General features: G+C 41.9%; 1 protein-coding gene across 1 annotated transcript in view; it reads left to right on the forward strand.

Annotated features, from left to right (window-relative positions):
* Nucleotides 1-697: 697 nt before the first annotated feature.
* The window catches only part of lamc2 (laminin, gamma 2), a 25358-nt gene continuing 6055 nt past the window's right edge, over nucleotides 698-20000 (forward strand). Inside the window, exons 1-14 of the mRNA XM_071536127.1 lie at nucleotides 698-897; nucleotides 6306-6482; nucleotides 7339-7456; nucleotides 8301-8416; nucleotides 9046-9177; nucleotides 9985-10174; nucleotides 12510-12622; nucleotides 13299-13517; nucleotides 16130-16306; nucleotides 16774-17007; nucleotides 17534-17670; nucleotides 18298-18454; nucleotides 18963-19168; nucleotides 19719-19798. Of these exons, the coding sequence (XP_071392228.1) occupies nucleotides 813-897; nucleotides 6306-6482; nucleotides 7339-7456; nucleotides 8301-8416; nucleotides 9046-9177; nucleotides 9985-10174; nucleotides 12510-12622; nucleotides 13299-13517; nucleotides 16130-16306; nucleotides 16774-17007; nucleotides 17534-17670; nucleotides 18298-18454; nucleotides 18963-19168; nucleotides 19719-19798 (2141 nt within the window). The 5' untranslated portion in view covers nucleotides 698-812. The remainder of the gene's footprint in view (nucleotides 898-6305; nucleotides 6483-7338; nucleotides 7457-8300; nucleotides 8417-9045; nucleotides 9178-9984; nucleotides 10175-12509; nucleotides 12623-13298; nucleotides 13518-16129; nucleotides 16307-16773; nucleotides 17008-17533; nucleotides 17671-18297; nucleotides 18455-18962; nucleotides 19169-19718; nucleotides 19799-20000) is intronic.

A 20000-nucleotide genomic window follows, 5' to 3' on the forward strand; every position in this document is an offset into this window, starting at 1 on the left:
AGATTAGCTGCTTTTTTAGTTTAAATTCTATTAGTAGTAATATCAGTAGTACTGGCAGTAGTAGTAATATTTTAAATGTATAAAATCTGTTGTCTGTCTGGTAAAAGACTCTCTGGTCAGTGAGCAGGTGGAGGTTCAGGGTTCAGGGATCAAACCTGATGCTCCAGTTACAGACCGGTCTCTCTAACCAGGAACCTTATGAAGCCTTATAAAGCCTTATGATCTCTTTATAACGCCTTATGAATCAAATTTTGTACCACTTTTGTCCCTCTAGCTCTGAATCTTCTCTGTATCTCTAATCCATATCCAGGCTGTATGAATCAGAAGCTGGATTCAGATTTTTCCATCTGGAACAAAGAAGCGGTTCAGTTCATCTTTTTTTTAATCTCTCTCTATAAAATGTCCTTTGTGATAAAATGTAAATGTGATGGAAGAGTCCCAGTAAACCTCCAGCAGGCCGGCGCTGAACAACGCCCTGCTGTGACACACTTCCTGCCCGGACTGTGTGTGTGTGTGTGTGTGAGTGTGAGTGTGAGTGTGTGTGTGTGTGTGTGTGTGTGTACTCTGTGAATCACATGTGAGTAAGTGTTGGTCGGAGCGAGCGGCATGTAGCGACCTGCAGGAGGAGAGAGAGCCGACCTGAGCAGATAAAGGAGCTGAGCGGGAGCAGAAAGCTGTTATTTCAGTTCAGGCTTCGCTTTGGATTCATCTGGTTTGATTTTGGATTTTGATTCATCTGGTTTTTGATTTTGATTCATCTGATTTTTTTTTTATTTCTGATTCTTTTCTTCTTTGGAAGTCAGTGTGTGACCATGCTGAGCAGCAGCTGGACGTCCCTCTGCGGGCTTTTGGCTGTGCTGTGTGCCGCCCAGGCCACATACACATACACATATCACTGTGAGTGTTTACCTCTGATTTCTGAATCTTTATTAATGAGTCTAAAATTGTCTAAAAAAGTCTAAAAAAAAAAGAGATTCATGCATGGAGATTATTAACCCGGAGGAGTTTGGCTGATGAATCTATTAATCATATAGACAATTACAATCTGTTTTTCCCTTTACAGTGTTTTAAACAGAGCAGAGTGTTACTGACAGAAAACATACATGTGTTTCTATTCTGCTAGTATTCTGCGAGTTATCCACATATTCGTGATCTTTGAATGTTATTTTATGCTTGTGTTGTGTATTTTTTGGGGGTTAAATGTTGAAAAAGATGGAAAGTTCATGACGGTTTCATCAGCTGGGAGGTCAAGTCTTCAGATCTTCTAACATGTTCAGAGCAACAGGCTCAGCAGTCCGGTCTGTGTTGGTGTGTCAGTCCGGTCTGTGTTGGTCTTAGTGTGTCAGTCCGGTCTGTGTTGGTGTTGGTGTGTCAGTCCGGTTTGTGTCAGTCCGGTCTGTGTTGATGTGTCAGTCCGGTCTGTGTTGGTCTTAGTGTGTCAGTCCGGTCTGTGTTGGTGTTGGTGTGTCAGTCCGGTTTGTGTCAGTCCGGTCTGTGTTGGTCTTAGTGTGTCAGTCCGGTCTGTGTTGGTGTTGGTGTGTCAGTCCGGTTTGTGTCAGTCTGGTCTGTGTTGATGTGTCAGTCCGGTCTGTGTTGGTCTTAGTGTGTCAGTCCGGTCTGTGTTGGTGTTGGTGTGTCAGTCCGGTTTGTGTCAGTCCGGTCTGTGTTGGTCTTAGTGTGTCAGTCCGGTCTGTGTTGAAGCAGACGAGCTGAAGTGTTTTCTGCATAATGAAACACTGAGACAGAGAGAGAGGAAACATTCTGCAGCTCAGCTCATAAATCTGTTCTTGATAATCTTCAGATTTTGCGTTTCCAATCGATACTGACGTTATTATTGAACACTGAGCAGAAACACTTGGGGTTTTGGGATACTTGGGATTTTGGAGCCTGTCTGGTCTTGTGGACCGAGTCTGCCCCCGTCTCTCATTGACCTGTTGGCTGCTGCTGTCGTCAGTGATGATGATGATGATGAGGGGGAAGAGGATGAGGTGGAGACTGATGATGAGATGGACGATGATGATGATCAGTGAAACAGGGTTTTAATGACTTTTGCTTTCAATTAGCTAGTATTATCAGATTGCCATCTACATCATTTAGAGTGATTGCCATCCATTTAATAACCTTGCAATGGATATAAGAGAATAAACTAGTTTCATTTGGATATTGCAGGAAACTATTGCGAAACAAAATACCAAAAGTTATATTGTTATGAGCCTAAAATTTGTTATTTGCCTATTTTACACTAATAAAGAGTGGTTGTACCATGTCAGTGACCTTTCCATTTGATTCCTGGTGTCAAAATTATATGAAAAAGTGGGTTCATTTGTCTTTGTATGTTGTCTGGTTCAGGAGTTACAAAATCAGCGTTTTTCGCCACTCGCGTGGACATCAATTCAAGATGGCCGCCAAACGAACCCCATGGGTCATTCGCTGACCTCGGCAACATGAAAAATTCTTAACTAGACACCATGAAGGTCCTGAAGAAACAGGTTAGGAAAAAATGCCATGCAGGTACATGGGAACCTGTTTCTCCTGCCAGACTGTTTAGTTAGTGAGTCGATCCTCAGGCTGCAAACAACTTTCCCCTCGGCTCAGCCGGCACCCGCGGGTGACACCGCCCCGCCGGCCGGGTGCAGCCAGGCTCTCCCTCAGGGCGACACAGAGGCTGAGTGGAAAAACAGGAGTCATTAAAATTAATATTTTTAGTTATATGTTGAGCAGAATTCCTCCTTTGGAGAAAGAAAAGACTTCAAACACTGAAAGATGACCGACTGAAGACTGAAGAGTGTGATGATACTGATGTGTCAGTGCTACACTTCTTTCTTTCCTTCTTTCTTTCTTTCCTTCTTTCTTTCTTTCTTTCTTTCTTTCTTTCTGTCTTTCTGTCTTTCTTTCCTTCTTTCTTTTTTCTGTCTTTCTTTCCTTCTTTCTTTCTTTTTCTTTCTTTCTTTCTTTCTTTCTTTTTATTTCTCTCTCTTTCTTTCTTTCTTTCTTTCTTTCTTCCTGTTTTTCTGTCTTTCTTTCTTTCTTTCTTTCTTTCTTTCCTTCTTTCTTTCTTTCTTTCTTTCTTTCTTTCTGTTTTTCTGTCTTTCTTTCCTTCTTTCTTTTTTCTGTCTTTCTTTCCTTCTTTCTCTTTTTCTTTCTTTCTTTCTTTCTTTCTTTTTATTTCTCTCTCTTTCTTTCTTTCTTTCTTTCTTTCTTTCTTCCTGTTTTTCTGTCTTTCTTTCTTTCTTTCTTTCTTTCTTTCCTTCTTTCTTTCTTTCTTTCTTTCTTTCTTTCTGTTTTTCTGTCTTTCTTTCCTTCTTTCTTTTTTCTGTCTTTCTTTCCTTCTTTCTTTCTTTTTCTTTCTTTCTTTCTTTCTTTCTTTCTTTTTATTTCTCTCTCTTTCTTTCTTTCTTTCTTTCTTTCTTCCTGTTTTTCTGTCTTTCTTTCTTTCTTTCTTTCTTTCTTTCTTTCTTTCTCTTTCTTTTCATGTATTTTTGGTAGTGATTTCTTCTTTTGGAAACTTGTGGTTTGGATGTTTGTCTTCCCTGATGTGATTTCTTCTTCTTGTTTCTGAGCCGGTTGACTTGCTGTTCTGCAGCTGAGGCTTTAGTTTCTATCAGAGTTTCTTGCTGTTCTTTACTGTTCTTATGCTGGTCAGGTCTGTGTTCTTCAGTCACAGCAGAGTCAGTCATCTTTCTGTGTGAAGTCTTTCTTTCCCCGAGATTTTTCGCTCTATAGATGAGAATGGTGTAACGTTCCAAACAGGCCACGCCCACAAAGTGCGGATGAACAAAACAAAAAATCAACATTTTCTGTGTTCTAATAATTGATGGGAAAACTTTTTCACAGCTGTCAAACAAACAGTTATCTTGAAGTCACAAATTGCTAAGAAGCTAGCAAACTTCTGTCCAAGAGAATCATGTTAGCATTTTGTGACTTCAAAAAAAAAGAAAAGTTAACGACAAATTATTGACATCGTTTCATTTCAACATTTCACATCAAGTATTAAAACACAGAAAAGCAACAGAAAATGTTGATTTATTGTTTTTGTTTGTGAACTGGGTCTCACACAGTATCGCTCTTTGTAGCTGAGGCCTTTTTGCTGCGTCATTGCCATTCTTATATAGGCAGATTAGAGTTTTTAGTTTTACAAAATGTAAAAACTTTTAGTTTTAGAAATAATCTCATTGGTTGAGTGAAAGTTCAGTGGGCGGAGTCAAAGAACTACAGTTTTTCAGAGTGCAAGTTAGCTGTCAAACTTAAGCGCCAAAGACTGAACAAAAAGCAACAAACACCACGGGCGAGACTGAATTATCTGAACCATCGTGTGCAGAATGAAAATCTTGGAAAACAAAAGACTTCGCACACTGAAAGAAGACTGACACTCGCTTGACACTCGCTTGTCAGTCATCTTCCTGTTAGCTGCTTGGATCTTTGTCGTTTCCTCCTAGTTTTTATTCTCCTGTACGTTCTCTGCTTTGGAGGAAACCTTCAGACAGAGCGTGTTGGTGACAGTTGGACTCAGGTGAACAGCAGCTCACAGGATGAGTGAGTCAGCTGTTTGGTTCTCTGTCAGACTGTAATCAGCAACCAAAAGTCTTCTGTTGCTACATGAAATCCCTGAATCAGAGAGAGTCATGTCTGCTGTGGTGAACCTCGTCTCGCCGGCCTGACCCACACACACCTCAACACCGCACCTCGTCTGGTCTGGTCTTGTTTACTTATAGATAAATACCATCATATACCATATTACATCATATAACCCCAGAAGAAGAAGACTGGGGATGCAGCCTTTTTTTTTTTAACTCTGCTCCTAAACTGTGGAACACCCTGACAAAGAATCTTTTTATCTGACTTTTATTGATGTAAAGCACTTTGAGCTGCATGTTGTGTATGAAAGGTGCTGTACAAATAAAGGTTATTATTATTATTATTATTATTATATATACCACTGAGCCACCGTGCTGCCACTTTCTGTGCTTACATAAGTCGGTATGTAAAGTATACATCATAGTAAATAGTGTCAAGATGATTTGAGTTATATGAGGATGGGGTCTTTTAAAAAAACACCAACAGAAAGAGAATTTATTTCTGTCTGTCTTGCCTCTCCCACCTTCATCAGCACTACATCACTGAGGATAAAGTGATTAGGACTGTTAGCTTTGTCTAAATATTTCCAACAACAGAGACAAGCAGCGGCCTGTTAGCCGCAGCCTCTCCCCGACTCCATTAGCATTAGAAATGAAGGTTTAACGTGTTGAGCGGAGCGCCGGGGGGTCCGGCCCGGGGAGCGGCTTACCAGGTCTCAGTGGGACAGAGAGGTCTGCCTCCGCCTGCAGGCAGACTGCTGGGTGTGACTGAACATGTGTGGTCTGCTGGGATTTCTGTGGAAACCACAGGAGAGAGGAGGCAGGCCTGAGGTTTAGCTCTACAAACACTTCTCACAGGTAGACATAATACGATTGGTTGAGTTAAACCTCAGTGGGCGGAGCCAAAGAGCCACAGTTTTTCCAAAGTTAAGTCAGACTGAAGCCCAGTGAAAAACACAAGAGCTCAGAGCGGAGGAAGCTGATATGAAGCCTAGCGCTCTGCTGCTAACTGAAACAATACAATCTACCATACTGAGTTATCCAGGTTAGCTAGTTAGCTAGCTCAGTGATTCTCAACCTTTTCATATCAAGGATCCCTAATTCAGTCCACATTAGAGCTGTGGACCCCCATTTGATGATATTTTGTTTTTTGGACTCAAATATTTTTATTGTAAGATGATTTTGTCCAGAACTCAGAAACTATGATCAGAACAGTCATTCTTCTACATTCTCTAACTGTGTTCACTTCTTGTAAATTAAATAATGGTGAATTTTAACAATTCATCATTTTGCTGGGGACCCCCTGGAACCCCCTCAAGGACCCCTGGTGGTCCCCGGACCCCACGTTGAGAACCACTGAGCTAGCTGACCTTCAACATCATGAATGAAAAAAAGAGAAAAAGAAATCATTGCTATTCAGATTTTCATTCATATTTTGTCCAGAGTTCCTTGTTTGTCATTCAAGTTTGACAGTTAGCTAACTTTTGTGCTGGAAAACTTTTTTTTTGGCTCCGCCCACTGAGGTTTAACTCAACCAATGACGTTGTGTAATTAAAGCTACAGTCTGCAGACAGGATGGAGGTTTTCCCTTCTGTTTGGTAAAAACAACATACTTTAATGAACTGACTGAAGGTCTGTGGTCAGTTTGTTCATGTGATCTCATATTGTGAGTAAACTGTCACTTAATGTAAACTGTCACCATGATATTAAAGCCCCTCCTCCTGTCCCCAGCGGCGATGCGTTGCGAGTGTAACGGGAAGTCTCGTTACTGCCTGCGGGACGTCTGGGGCCTGCGCTGCGTCTACTGCCAGGGAAACACAGAGGGCCGCCACTGTGAGCGCTGCCGGGACGGGCACTACCAGCAGGGGGCGCTGCAGAGCTGCACCGCCTGCCGCTGCAACCCCACAGGTCAGAGACAGCTCCATCACTGCTGCATGACTCACCTGCCATGTGGAAAACTTAAACTCACTGCTGAGTTTTACTGAGGATGTTGGAAATCAAGTCAAGTTTGTTGCTAACATGCCAGTTTTAGTCTGTGCTGTTCTAGAGCGATTTCCAGAGAGATCAGTTCCAATTAGGGCTGAACAATTAATCGAAATTTTATCGAAATCTCAATATGTCCTACTGCCATTTTCAAATCGCAGGAGGTGCAATATTTGTTAAAGGTGAAATGTGTCAAAATATCATTTTAAAGTAAATATTGTGGTGCTGCAGAGATGTCCTGGCCTACACATCATATTCTACAGACTTAAGAAAACATCTTTGTTTGGTACAGATCCCCGCAAAAATCACACCATAATAATTTTAACACGTTTTTCAATGAAAATGAGAATAATGATGTAAAAATGATCATTCCCTCTAATATCGCAAATCATATCGCAATTGCAATATCAGTCAAAATAATTGCAATTAGATATTTTTTTCAAAATCGTTCAGCCCTAATTCCAATTCCAGTTTTGAGCAATTAGCATTAGGCAACTTTTATTTTCCAAAGTGTTGTTAAGGTGAGTCCACCTGTAGATGGATGATGCTTCATAAAGCATTATATTGAACCATATTACAGCATAGTATTAGCATTTATTAGAAAAATATCACAATAATACAGATTTATACCATATCATAATGTATTAGTAGTGCTGTATATCATATTGCAGGACACTAGTGTATAAGTATATTGTATAGTATAGTATAAGCATATTAAGTATAATAAGTATATATATATATAAGTATGTGAAACTCATCATGACTCTGTGGTTCCTGTCAGGTTCTGTGGGTGTGGGGTGTGACAGCAGGGGGCGCTGCAGCTGCAAAGACGGAGTCACAGGAGACAAATGTGACCGCTGCCCCAACGGACCCATCGGCCCAGACGGCTGCACACAGAGGTGAAGAGCATCACACACACACACACACACACACACACACACACACACACACACACACACACACAGTCGCATGACGTTCAGTGACATGAGCACAGAGTCTAAAACAGATTCCATGTTGCTGACAGGAATAATGTTCAGATGTTCATGAAAGGATTAATATGTGACAGCAACAGGAATTGTTGTGTGGATATATCAGAAAAACTAATTTCCTACTGGTCTCAAGTCTAAATGTAGATTACCAAGTCAAGTCCAAGTCATTAATGTCAAGTCTCAAGTCTAAATATAGAACAGCAAGTCAAGTCAGAACAAATCAAGAGTCCAGTATCAATTTAATATCTTAAAGAAAACTAAATATCTAGGACTTTTCAATGCAATATGGTTTTAATAGGATAACAACTTGGTAAGAGCATCATGAGTTTGATTTCTATAATCAGTTTCAACTTCAATAAATTCAATCATTCCATACAAATTCAGAAAACAGAATTTAAATTCAGTCGTCCGCTGGAACAAATCTCATCACTTTCAATCTAAGTCATTTACACAAACACAAGATCTCAAGTCAAGACTTTAGAAACCTTTTCAAGTCATCAGAGTACAAGTCAGAGTCAAGTCCCAAGTCACCAGAACCCAAGTCAAGTCCAGTCTCAGGTCTTCTCTTCATGCAGCAAGTCAAGTCTCAAGCTGTTAAAACTGTGACTGGAGTCCAAGTCATGTGACTCGAGTCCAAGTCATGTGACTGGAGTCCCCACCTCTGCTGTAGACTGATATGTGTCGTCTGTCTCTGTTTCCTTGATGCTTTGTTATTATAAATTCAATATTCAGACTCACTCGTTGTGTTTTGCAGCCGGCAGCCCAGACAGGATTCACAGTCTCCACCGTGTTTCTGTTATGGCCACAGCACCCGGTGTTCTGCAGCCCGCGGCTTCACCCTCCACACCATCACCTCCACCTTCACCGACGGTAACCCGACACTGCTCTACTTCACAATAAAAGACCCCACAGCCTCAGGAGTTCACGTGGGGCTCTTGGTTGCAGTCAGTTTATGGATTACAGGACTTAAAGGACTCCTTTAAAAAACATTATTTGGTTTAATGTTGTGCTGTCAGTCATTTTGCAAGTGTAGGTGTCACTTTTTCAGATGGTGAATTTTATTTTGAAAAAAAAAAATTCTTAAATGTCTATGTTTTTCTCAATCTGAGCGAAATATAGTTGCATTTTGGAAGGAAGAAAGTATTTAAAATGCTTCACAAGAGTAAAATAGTTAAAATCAGACGTTTGGTGCCTCTTGAATCTTGTGATTTGAAATAAAAAGAGGAGATGGAATATTATACCATAAAATACAGTAACTAACTGCAGCTAAACTCTTTAAATGTCGAAATGAGTGTTGCTTTCATTTTAAAGGTGCTGTGTCATTCTACCATCAATAAACCACCATATTAATTTAGAGTCCTCCATTGTTTCTCCTTCACCTGGTGGATCTGGAGGGAAATCTGCTGGATCGCTTTACAGCACAGGAAGGGGGGCAGGAAGCAACGGGGCTGATGGGAAATGTAGTTCTGAGACTGTGTGTGTGTGTGTGTGTGTGTCAGGTCCGGAGGGCTGGCGGGCCGCCACAGCGCAGGGCGTGGCCCCGCGGGACGTCCACTTCCGCTGGTCTCCCAAACACCAAGACATCGAGGTCATCTCCCAAAACAGCCTGCCGGTCTACCTGTTCGCCCCGGGTCAGTACCACACTCCTCTTTCCTCTCCTTTCCTTTCCTTTCCTTTCCTTTCCATTCCATTCCTTTCCTTTCCTTTCCTTTCCTTTCCTTTCCTTTCCTTTCCATTCCTTTCCTTTCCTTTCCTTTCCTTTCCTTTCCATTCCTTTCCTTTCCATTCCTTTCCTTTCCTTTCCTTTCCTTTCCTTTCCATTCCATTCCTCTCCTTTCCTTTCCTTTCCTTTCCTTTCCTTTCCATTCCTTTCCTTTCCTTTCCTTTCCTTTCCTTTCCTTTCCTTTCCATTCCATTCCTCTCCTTTCCTTTCCTTTCCTTTCCTTTGCATTCCCTTCCTTTCCTTTCCTTTCCTTTCCTTTCCTTTCCTTTCCTCTCCTTTCCTTTCCTTTTGCTTTGCTTCCTCTACTTCTCTCGTCTTCTTTCCTTTCCTTTTCCTTCCCTCTCTTCTCCTTTACTCTCCTTACTTTTTCTTTCCTTTACTTTCTTCCCCTATCCTCACTCCTTTCTTTCCTTTTCTCTCCCTTCATTTCTATTCCTTCCCTCTCCTTCTTTCCTTTGCTTTCCTTTCCTCTCCTTTCTTCTCCTGTCCTCAACTCTCCTCCTACCTCTCTCCCTCCCTCGCTTCTGCTTATGTATCTTTTCCTTTCCTTTCCTTTCCTTTCCTCCTCTCCTCCTCCTCTCTTCTCCTCTCCTCTCCTCTCCTCTCCTCCTCCTCTCTTCTCCTCTCTTCTCCTCTCCTCTCCTCTCCTCTCCTCTCCTCCCCTCTCCTCCCCTCCCCTCCTCTCACCTGGTTCTTCTCTCTCTCTCTCCTCCAGCCTCCTTCCTAGGGAACCAGCTGTTGAGTTTTGGTCAGAACCTGTCCTTCTCTCTGCGTCTGGACCGAGGCGTTCGTCATCCCTCCACCAGCGATGTGGTTCTGGAAGGTTCTGGTCTTCGAGTCTCCGCCTCCCTGGGCGACCTGCGCTCCATCGTCCCGTGTGGACAGAAGATCAGCTACAGCTTCAGGTCAGAACCGCAGCACAGACCTCAATACTGATATTTAAGGATTGAAGCTGCTGATAGCTGATAATGAACACCTTTTTTTTTTTTTTTAAACATCTCTTTATTGAATTTTCAAAAGGTTCTGGTATACATAATACAAGATCATCATATAATATACAAAATATAAAACTGCCCTCCCCTTTCCCAACCCCTGATCTCTCCTACTCATCCTCCCAATCCTCCCAATCCACCCCACCACCCAGTCCTACCCCCAGTCCCATCCCAGTGGGCTACAACTGTCCACTACTGACTAAAAAAAAAAAATAATAACAATGGCAAAAATAAAGGAAATTACACAAAGATGTATAACTAGAGAGAAAAAAAAGAAAGAGAATGGAATCATACATACAGCTACACACAGTGATCCACACGTTCTTGCATTACTACATAAAGAGAGCACTATGAGTCATTCCAATTTGATATCCCAGTAACATGAACACCTTTAAATTTGAATATTTTCATGTCAAAAAAATCCCAAACATTCCCAGTATTCAGTGTTTATTCTTGTCTTTATTCTTCTTCATGAACCTTCAGTGAGACTTCATGTTAAACTCAGTTCAGTCCTGCAGTGTGTGAAAGTCTCCCAACTGTGAGGAAACACAATGTGAACTGAATGTTGAATGACAGGAAAATTCCATGAAATTCCACAGTTTGTCTCGACTCTCATGACATTATAAATCAAAACATTATGAATCAAATAAAAGACAGTTCAACAAATCAAAACTCATCCAGTCATAATGTATGGATTCCCATCACATGTTCTGCATCAAACACCAGCTGAAAGGTTTGTTTAACATTTCATGATGATGGATTGAGTATTGATAATATATAACACTGTGTGGAATCTCAGATATGTGGTCAGAAAAACATGGAATTTCACTGAATTTCAACTTGCTGAAATTAGAGGAGGAGCTAGTCAGTGAAATGAGCTGCTGTGATTGGCTGGAGTGAAACCCGGCAGACAGTCCGGTCAGGATGGACCTGCACTCACTGGGTTTAGTTTGATTTGGTTTGATGACTTTAAAAAACACATTAAATATAATTAAAGTCATGGATGATGTCACAGGAAAGGCAGAGACTTATCAGCACTGATCATGGTGATGTAAACATGGCAGATCAGGTGTGACAGATTCAATATTAGTAATAATGGGACAGTTTACATTGCAAATCAAACATGAACAACCTCTCTACCTTTTCTTAAATCTTAAATCCTTCCCTTCTCTTCTCCGTCATCTCGATCATCCTCGGCTCACAGGAATATCTGTTCCATCTGTAGTCAGGCTGCTGCGACCTTTGACCCTTCACCGGTTTACTTTTAGTTGCTTGTTCTGTTCCTGATGAAGGAACTGAAGCTTATTTTGAGTCAGAGGTGCAGTGTGGTGTGATGGCTCCACCTGTTGGAGGAGAGTGTTGTGTTTGCTTTACACTCCAGTGAAAAGCAGCTATGCAAATACTTGATATGGTTTGTTTTACATCAGTGCCAGACGGGTGGAGTTTACCACACAGCGCAACCAGTGCCAGAACGTTTAGAAAGTTCCAGTAAAATATTGGTCAATTTAGTGCTTAGAAAACAAATATCTCAATTGTCCTGATAAGGTAAACTCCACCCACCTGGGACTGTGAACCGGTTAAAATAAACACCAAGATTCCCTATCAGCTATAACTTGTCCAGGTTGTTTTGGGTTTCCCCTCTGGTAGCCTGCTCAGCAGAAGACATGTGCTGGCTGGTTGGGTTTTCTCTGTCATCTTTCCACTTTAACATTTTTTCCACTAAGTCTGGACATTCCTGCCTGTCAGGAGAGAAATCCTGCTGCAGTACGTCAGCAGGTTTACGTTACAGAGCAAGTAGAAACATCAGTCCGGTCAGGAGGAATCTGCAGCTGCTGGATGTTAGCTGGAAGCCAGAAGGTTCTCGAGAACCACGTTTTATATTTCAGTACATCTGAATGAGGTTTGTCATTTGGCTGAAGTTTGTTTTACTAAGCTGGTTTCATATTTGGACAGCTTAAGGCAAAGGCTCATCAGCTTGTGGAGAGTAAATTTATTTCATTTCATTACACAGCCCAACCCACATTTGGCAAATCAATCACCACAAACTGCACAGGCTGCCATGGAAACAAGGTTGTGTCAACACTGCCTGCAGTCTGGCGCCCCCTGCTGAAACACTGACACCCCGCTTCACTGAATTGCTGAAAGTTTTTTTCCGCTCTGAAATTTGTGGTGTGAGCTTCTGATAGAAGGACTGATGGTTAGAAGATGCCTGGGGTGTAAATGTGCTGACCTGTTCTCCGTCTGACAGGCTGGACCAGCAGCCCGGCAGCAGGTGGAAGCCTCAGCTCTCCGCCTCACACTTCCAGACGCTCCTGCAGAACCTCACCGCCATCAAGATCCGCATGACGTTTGGTGAAAACGGTGAGCTTGTGTTTTATATCTAAGCTTTTATCAAATACAGTCAATATCAATTCATATATAGTTGTTAAATCCACTTCAGTCAGGAAGGAGAGATGAGATGAAAGAGAGGAGAGTTTAGGATAACAGGATAATGTGATAATTGGTCAAAATGTAATAGTATCTCTTTAAATTGTAAAAAAAAATGTATCAGATAATGTAGATAATGTGTAGGGTGATATTGTGATAATACAAAAAATATTCCCTTTATAATGTAATAATTTCCAGTTAATTTGCATAATGTAAAAGTGTATTACATTATGGGGAAAAAGAATATCACTCTGAGGATTTAATTACATGGCAATTATTACATTTAATTATATTAATGACAAGTTTTATTATATTCCCGACTCCTTTGCTGGAATACTTTATTACACTTGGACAATATCTGGCAATTTACTACATTTAATTATACTTATGACAGGTTTTGTTGCATTTTTGAGTTATTTAGTTTAACATTTTGTTAAATTTAATAAATGTTATCACATTACCTGGCAGGTTTTACATCATCAGTTGGCACAGACCTGGAGGCAGCTGAGACCTGGACTGTGCAAAAATGGGTTCCGACTCAATATTAGGAAGATGACCGATGATTTGTTGTTGTTGTGATACAGTGGATGACATGTCGTTGTCTCCGCAGGGCGCGGTTACCTTGACAACGTGCGGCTGGTGTCGGCCCGGCGGGGGGGGGAGGGCACCCCGGCGCCCTGGGTGCAGAGCTGCAGCTGCCCGCCGGGATACCGAGGCCAGTTCTGCGACCGGTGTTCCTCAGGGTTCAAACGTCGGTCCCCTGCAGAAGGAGCCTTCAGCCTCTGTGAACCCTGCAGCTGCCGGGGGGGGAAGTGTGACCCGGAGACAGGTGGGTGGACCTGATTCAGACTGAATATATGAACATACAGCATGTGCACATTTAACAGTTGACTTCCCTTCCTTTCCTTCTTTTGTCTTTTGTTTTATCCAATTTATCTGTTCACTAGATTTTGTGTTTCTTTCCTGTAAGGTGAGATGTTTTGTGTAAACCATCTCCCCTGCTCTCTGTGTTTTCATATGAGTGTGTCAGTATATGAGTGTGTCAGTATCTGAGTGTGTCAGTATATGAGTGTGTCAGTATATGAGTGTGTCAGTATATGAGTGTGTCAGTATCTGAGTGTGTCAGTATATGAGTGTGTCAGTATATGAGTGTGTCAGTATATGAGTGTGTCAGTATATGAGTGTGTCAGTATATGAGTGTGTCAGTATATGAGTGTGTCAGTATTGAGTGTGTCAGTATTGAGTGTGTCAGTATATGAGTGTGTCAGTATTGAGTGTGTCAGTATATGAGTGTGTCAGTATCTGAGTGCGTCAGTATATGAGTGTGTCAGTATATGAGTGTGTCAGTATCTGAGTGTGTCAGTATATGAGTGTGTCAGTATCTGAGTGTGTCAGTATATGAGTGTGTCAGTATATGAGTGTGTCAGTATATGAGTGTGTCAGTATCTGAGTGTGTCAGTATATGAGTGTGTGTGTCAGTATATGAGTGCGTCAGTATATGAGTGCGTCAGTATATGAGTGCGTCAGTATATGAGTGCGTCAGTATCTGAGTGCGTCAGTATATGAGTGTGTCAGTATATGAGTGTGTCAGTATATGAGTGTGTCAGTATATGAGTGTGTCAGTATATGAGTGCGTCAGTATATGAGTGCGTCAGTATATGAGTGCGTCAGTATATGAGTGTGTCAGTATCTGAGTGTGTCAGTATATGAGTGTGTCAGTATATGAGTGTGTCAGTATCTGAGTGCGTCAGTATATGAGTGTGTCAGTATTGAGTGTGTCAGTATATGAGTGTGTCAGTATCTGAGTGCGTCAGTATATGAGTGCGTCAGTATATGAGTGCGTCAGTATATGAGTGTGTCAGTATATGAGTGTGTCAGTATCTGAGTGCGTCAGTATATGAGTGTGTCAGTATTGAGTGTGTCAGTATATGAGTGTGTCAGTATCTGAGTGCGTCAGTATATGAGTGTGTCAGTATATGAGTGTGTCAGTATTGAGTGTGTCAGTATATGAGTGTGTCAGTATATGAGTGTGTCAGTATATGAGTGTGTCAGTATCTGAGTGTGTCAGTATATGAGTGTGTCAGTATCTGAGTGTGTCAGTATATGAGTGTGTCAGTATATGAGTGTGTCAGTATTGAGTGTGTCAGTATATGAGTGTGTCAGTATATGAGTGTGTCAGTATATGAGTGTGTCAGTATATGAGTGTGTCAGTATCTGAGTGTGTCAGTATATGAGTGTGTCAGTATATGAGTGTGTCAGTATATGAGTGTGTCAGTATCTGAGTGTGTCAGTATATGAGTGTGTGTGTCAGTATATGAGTGTGTCAGTATCTGAGTGTGTCAGTATATGAGTGTGTGTGTCAGTATATGAGTGCGTCAGTATATGAGTGTGTCAGTATATGAGTGCGTCAGTATATGAGTGCGTCAGTATATGAGTGTGTCAGTATCTGAGTGTGTCAGTATATGAGTGTGTCAGTATATGAGTGTGTCAGTATTGAGTGTGTCAGTATATGAGTGTGTCAGTATCTGAGTGCGTCAGTATATGAGTGTGTCAGTATATGAGTGTGTCAGTATATGAGTGTGTCAGTATATGAGTGTGTCAGTATTGAGTGTGTCAGTATATGAGTGTGTCAGTATATGAGTTTGTCAGTATATGAGTGTGTCAGTATATGAGTTTGTCAGTATATGAGTGCGTCAGTATATGAGTGCGTCAGTATTGAGTGTGTCAGTATATGAGTGTGTCAGTATATGAGTGTGTCAGTATCTGAGTGTGTCAGTATATGAGTGTGTCAGTATCTGAGTGTGTCAGTATATGAGTGTGTCGGTATATGAGTGTGTCAGTATATGAGTGTGTCAGTATTGAGTGTGTCAGTATATGAGTGTGTCGGTATATGAGTGTGTCAGTATATGAGTGTGTCAGTATTGAGTGTGTCAGTATATGAGTGTGTCAGTATTGAGTGTGTCAGTATATGAGTGTGTCAGTATATGAGTTTGTCAGTATATGAGTGTGTCGGTATATGAGTGTGTCAGTATATGAGTGTGTCAGTATTGAGTGTGTCAGTATATGAGTGTGTCGGTATATGAGTGTGTCAGTATATGAGTGTGTCAGTATATGAGTGTGTCAGTATATGAGTGTGTCAGTATTGAGTGTGTCAGTATATGAGTGTGTCAGTATATGAGTTTGTCAGTATATGAGTGTGTCAGTATATGAGTGTGTCAGTATATGAGTGCGTCAGTATATGAGTGCGTCAGTATATGAGTGTGTCAGTATCTGAGTGTGTCAGTATATGAGTGTGTCAGTATATGAGTTTGTCAGTATATGAGTGTGTCACTATATGAGTGTGTCACTATATGAGTGTGTCAGTATATGAGTGTGTCAGTATATGAGTGTGTCAGTATATGAGTGTGTCAGTATGCTGAAGTGCATCCTGTCCCCCTGCAGGTGACTGTTACTCGGCAGATGAGACCCCCGGGGGTCGGAGCTGCCCGGCTGGGTTTTACAGCGACCCGGACGAGCCTCTGTCCTGTGTGAAGTGTCCCTGTCCCACCGGAGCGTCCTGCTCGCTGGCCGCCGGCTCGCTGGAGGTTCGCTGTGACCTCTGTCCGCCCGGGACCACCGGTACGCCAACAACAACAACAACAACAACAAAAACAACAACAACAACAACAATAATAATAACACGAAACATTCTTTATACAGCACTTATCTGAAGGAATAATTTTCAAAGTGCTTTGCAGGAAGGCATGAAATCAAGAAAATGTACTAATGGAATATATAAATAGGAGATAAAAATCTGATATATATTCGACAAAAATAAATTTGTTATGAAGACAAAAAAAACATAAAATGTAACTAAAAAATTAAGCTAAAAAAATGTGTTTTGTGAAGTTAATTAAATGCCATCTGCTATTGGCTGATCTTTGGTGCCAGGTGATGTCACCACCTGTTGTGACATCATCACCTGGTACCAAAGTTTTTTACCAGTAGATTTGTTTTGGGGTTTAGTTTCTCTTTAATAAATTCCTGAAGCTCTGGGTCCTCAGACTGAGATGTGTTTGTTCTGTTGTTTCCATCTCTACCTGCAGGCTCTCGCTGCCACATCTGTCTGAACGGTTTCTATGGCGACCCCCTGGGGGGCGGCGGCCTGCAGAGGCCCTGCAGGCCCTGCCAGTGTAACGGCCACGCCGAGCTCAGCGGGGCGGGGATCTGCGACCGCAGCACCGGAGAATGTCTGAAGTGTGTGAACAACACCCGGGGGAGGCAGTGTGAAGCCTGCCGGGACGGCTTCCACCGCACACACTCCGCCCACGCCTGCAAACGTAAGGACAGCAGCACCGCAAGTCAGGCGCTGATCCTCCTCTTCCTCGTTCTGTGACTCCTGAGTCTTGACCGTCTGAGCAGGGGTCACTTTTTCAAAAACACAGGAATCTCATTTTGGAATGCAACTTCACATATTAACTGTTAAAAAGTTGCTTATTTCTCAGTGATCTTTTTTCTGGTTTCTCATGTTTGTTAAATGGATAAAAACATTTCCTTTGCAATTTTGGGTAGGAGCCACTATCTTTTGTTAGTGTATTATAAACCAATAGAAATGTTCAAATGATTCATATGAATTGAAGTTATTCATTTCAGCCTAATTAAAGAATAAGTATTGTTGTGATACTCCCCAAACTGAGCAGAGCAGCCTGAGAGCCTGATTCATCTGCAACAGCTTCCTTACTGACTGCTGGAAGAACTAATTAGGAGTTAATGTTAATGAGCCAAACATGTAGAATACAGTACATGTATATAAAGTGTGACTGTACATCATGTAAAGGTTATTGATCCGTGTTCCTCTCTGCTCAGCGTGTGACTGCTCCCCCGCCGGCTCTCTGTCCGGACAGTGTTCAGATGAAGGTCAGTGTCAGTGCAGCCGAGGCTTCGAGGGCCTGAAGTGCCGCCGCTCCTCCTGTCCCGCCTGCTTCACCCCCATCAAGACCAAGGTACCGCCCCACCCAGCCTCCATCTGTTAATGTGGCAGATACTGGCTTTCACACTTTATTGATATGGAAATATGTGGTGTTTCTGCAGAACTCTCTCATTACTCCTACTGAGTAATTTATAATAATAATAATAATAATAAACTTTATTTGTATAGCACCTTTCACACAAGAAATGTAGCTTTACAAATGCGCTTTACAACAAAGAAATTACAGTGCTTCACATGATAATTTGATAACTATCATAATTTATATATATATTATATATTTAACTTGATAATAATAGTAAAAATAAGATAAAGATCAGAATAGAATACATAGAATGCATCTTCACATAGACATAGAATGAGCATAAAAACAGGGATAGAATGCCATAATTAATGTAAAATAAGATGGAAAATAAAACCCACTTTGTCTAGTAAAAAGAAGTAAAGATACTATACTACACTTATGATTTACCACACTTACTGCACACTGTTCCTGTTAAATACAGAATGTTAATGAGAAGTTATTACATGAGCCCTGCAGCTCGTCATGTCCCCTCACAGTGTGTGTGTGTGTGTGTGTATGTGTGTGTGTGTGTGTGTGTGTGTGTATGTGTGTGTGTGTGTGTGTGTGTGTCTCTTCCAGATGGAGGCGTACGCCGCCCGGCTGCAGGAGCTGGAGGCTCAGGTGTCGGCGGCGGACGGAGGCTCTCTGCCGGCGGACAGCCTGCAGGTGGAGACGGCTCTGAGGGCGGCGCAGGAGCTGGTGACCGACCTGCAGGACAACACAGACCGCCTGGCAGGCAAGACCCCCTGCTGCTTCACACACACACACCAGCAGACACTCAGGAGTGTTTTTTACCTTTACTGATCCAGGGAACCTGAGCTCCACAGAGCTGACCAGTACAACCGGCCGCTGGGTTTTATTTAATACATTTCATTTATTTTCAGTCTCTGTCCGTCTCTTGGTTCTCACTGTCAGACCGAGCTGCAAAGTCACATTTTTTTTTAGGAAATTTTCAGCTAAAAAGTTGATTATTAACCGAAGCCTGCTGGGGTTTCTGTGTCTCACCCACACAGCTTCTATCTCTTTTTCTTCTCTCTTTTTTATCTTGTTTTTTATCTTTTTCATTAACTGACCCTCACCTCAGCCTCACTACAGACTCCATGTCTAACTCTCACTTTAAACAGAGACAATAGCTTTGTGATCATCAACTTTTTGAAGAACCAGTGATTTTTGGCTTTTCACATATCTGTCAAAGGGAAGAACCCGTCTCATACTGATGATGTCATACCTCCCGTACCCAACAGAAATGGAGAAGGACCTGCAGCGCCGCCTGTCGGCCATCAGCAGCAGCCAGCTGGCGGAGGGCCGGGACCTGCAGGCCGTCGGCGACACGGCGGACGACATCGAGCGGCGGCAGCAGACGTACGGGACGAAGGCCGAGGGCGTCCGGGCGCTGATCCACGACATGAGCCGCAAACTGGAGGAGGCCAAGCTCAGCATCCAATCAGCTGTGAGGCTTTCACCGTCATATTAGTGATGTCAGCTGCGTAGAATCATGTTCGGCTGTACAGGGAAACGCTCCAGCTGACAGTAGGGCTGTCATTATCGATTGATCCATTGATTATTTTTTCGATTAATCGATTAATCATTCAGTCTATAAAATGTTAAGAATAATGACAAATGTCCATCACAGTTCAGAGTCCAAAGTGATTCTTCAGATTTGACCAGCAGCCAAAAAACACAAAGGATTCATTTAATAATGAGATGAAACAGAGAAAAACAGAAAATCTTAAAATTTGTGAAGCTGCAACCAGCAAATGTTTTGTATTTTTACTGATAAATAAATAACTAAAATGATTAATCGATTATCAAAGCTATAATCGATAAATTTTCTGTCAGTCGACTAATCAGTGTATTGACTGGAATCTAAAAATGGGGAAATGTGTATGAACCCAGCTAGTGGTGATGACTGTGATTATGACGGTGAAGATGATGATTTCAATTGCGGCCGTTTTGCTCGTTATGTTGACCGTCACTAACGCTCACTTCCTGTCTCACAGGAAGTTCCTCTGGGAGACGCGGCGCTGGGTCCAGACTTCCTGTCCACACTGGTGCAGAAAGCTTCACAGCTGGCCAAGAAGTGAGTCTGCTACTGAGTCCACTAACAGTGATGCTTATAACGCATCATATGGAAACAGGAAACATAACAAATCATAAGGAAACATAACATGTCATAAGGAAACATAACATGTCATAAGGAAACATAACATGTCATAAGGAAACATAACATGTCATAAGGAAACATAACATATCATAAGGAAACATAACGCATCATTTTAAAT

Source organism: Centroberyx affinis, unplaced genomic scaffold, assembly GCF_046629955.1.
Source record: "Centroberyx affinis isolate AG114_WGS23_722 - 3 ecotype Tasmania unplaced genomic scaffold, CSIRO-AGI_Caff_v1 ptg002831l_1, whole genome shotgun sequence".
NCBI lineage: Eukaryota > Metazoa > Chordata > Actinopteri > Beryciformes > Berycidae > Centroberyx > Centroberyx affinis.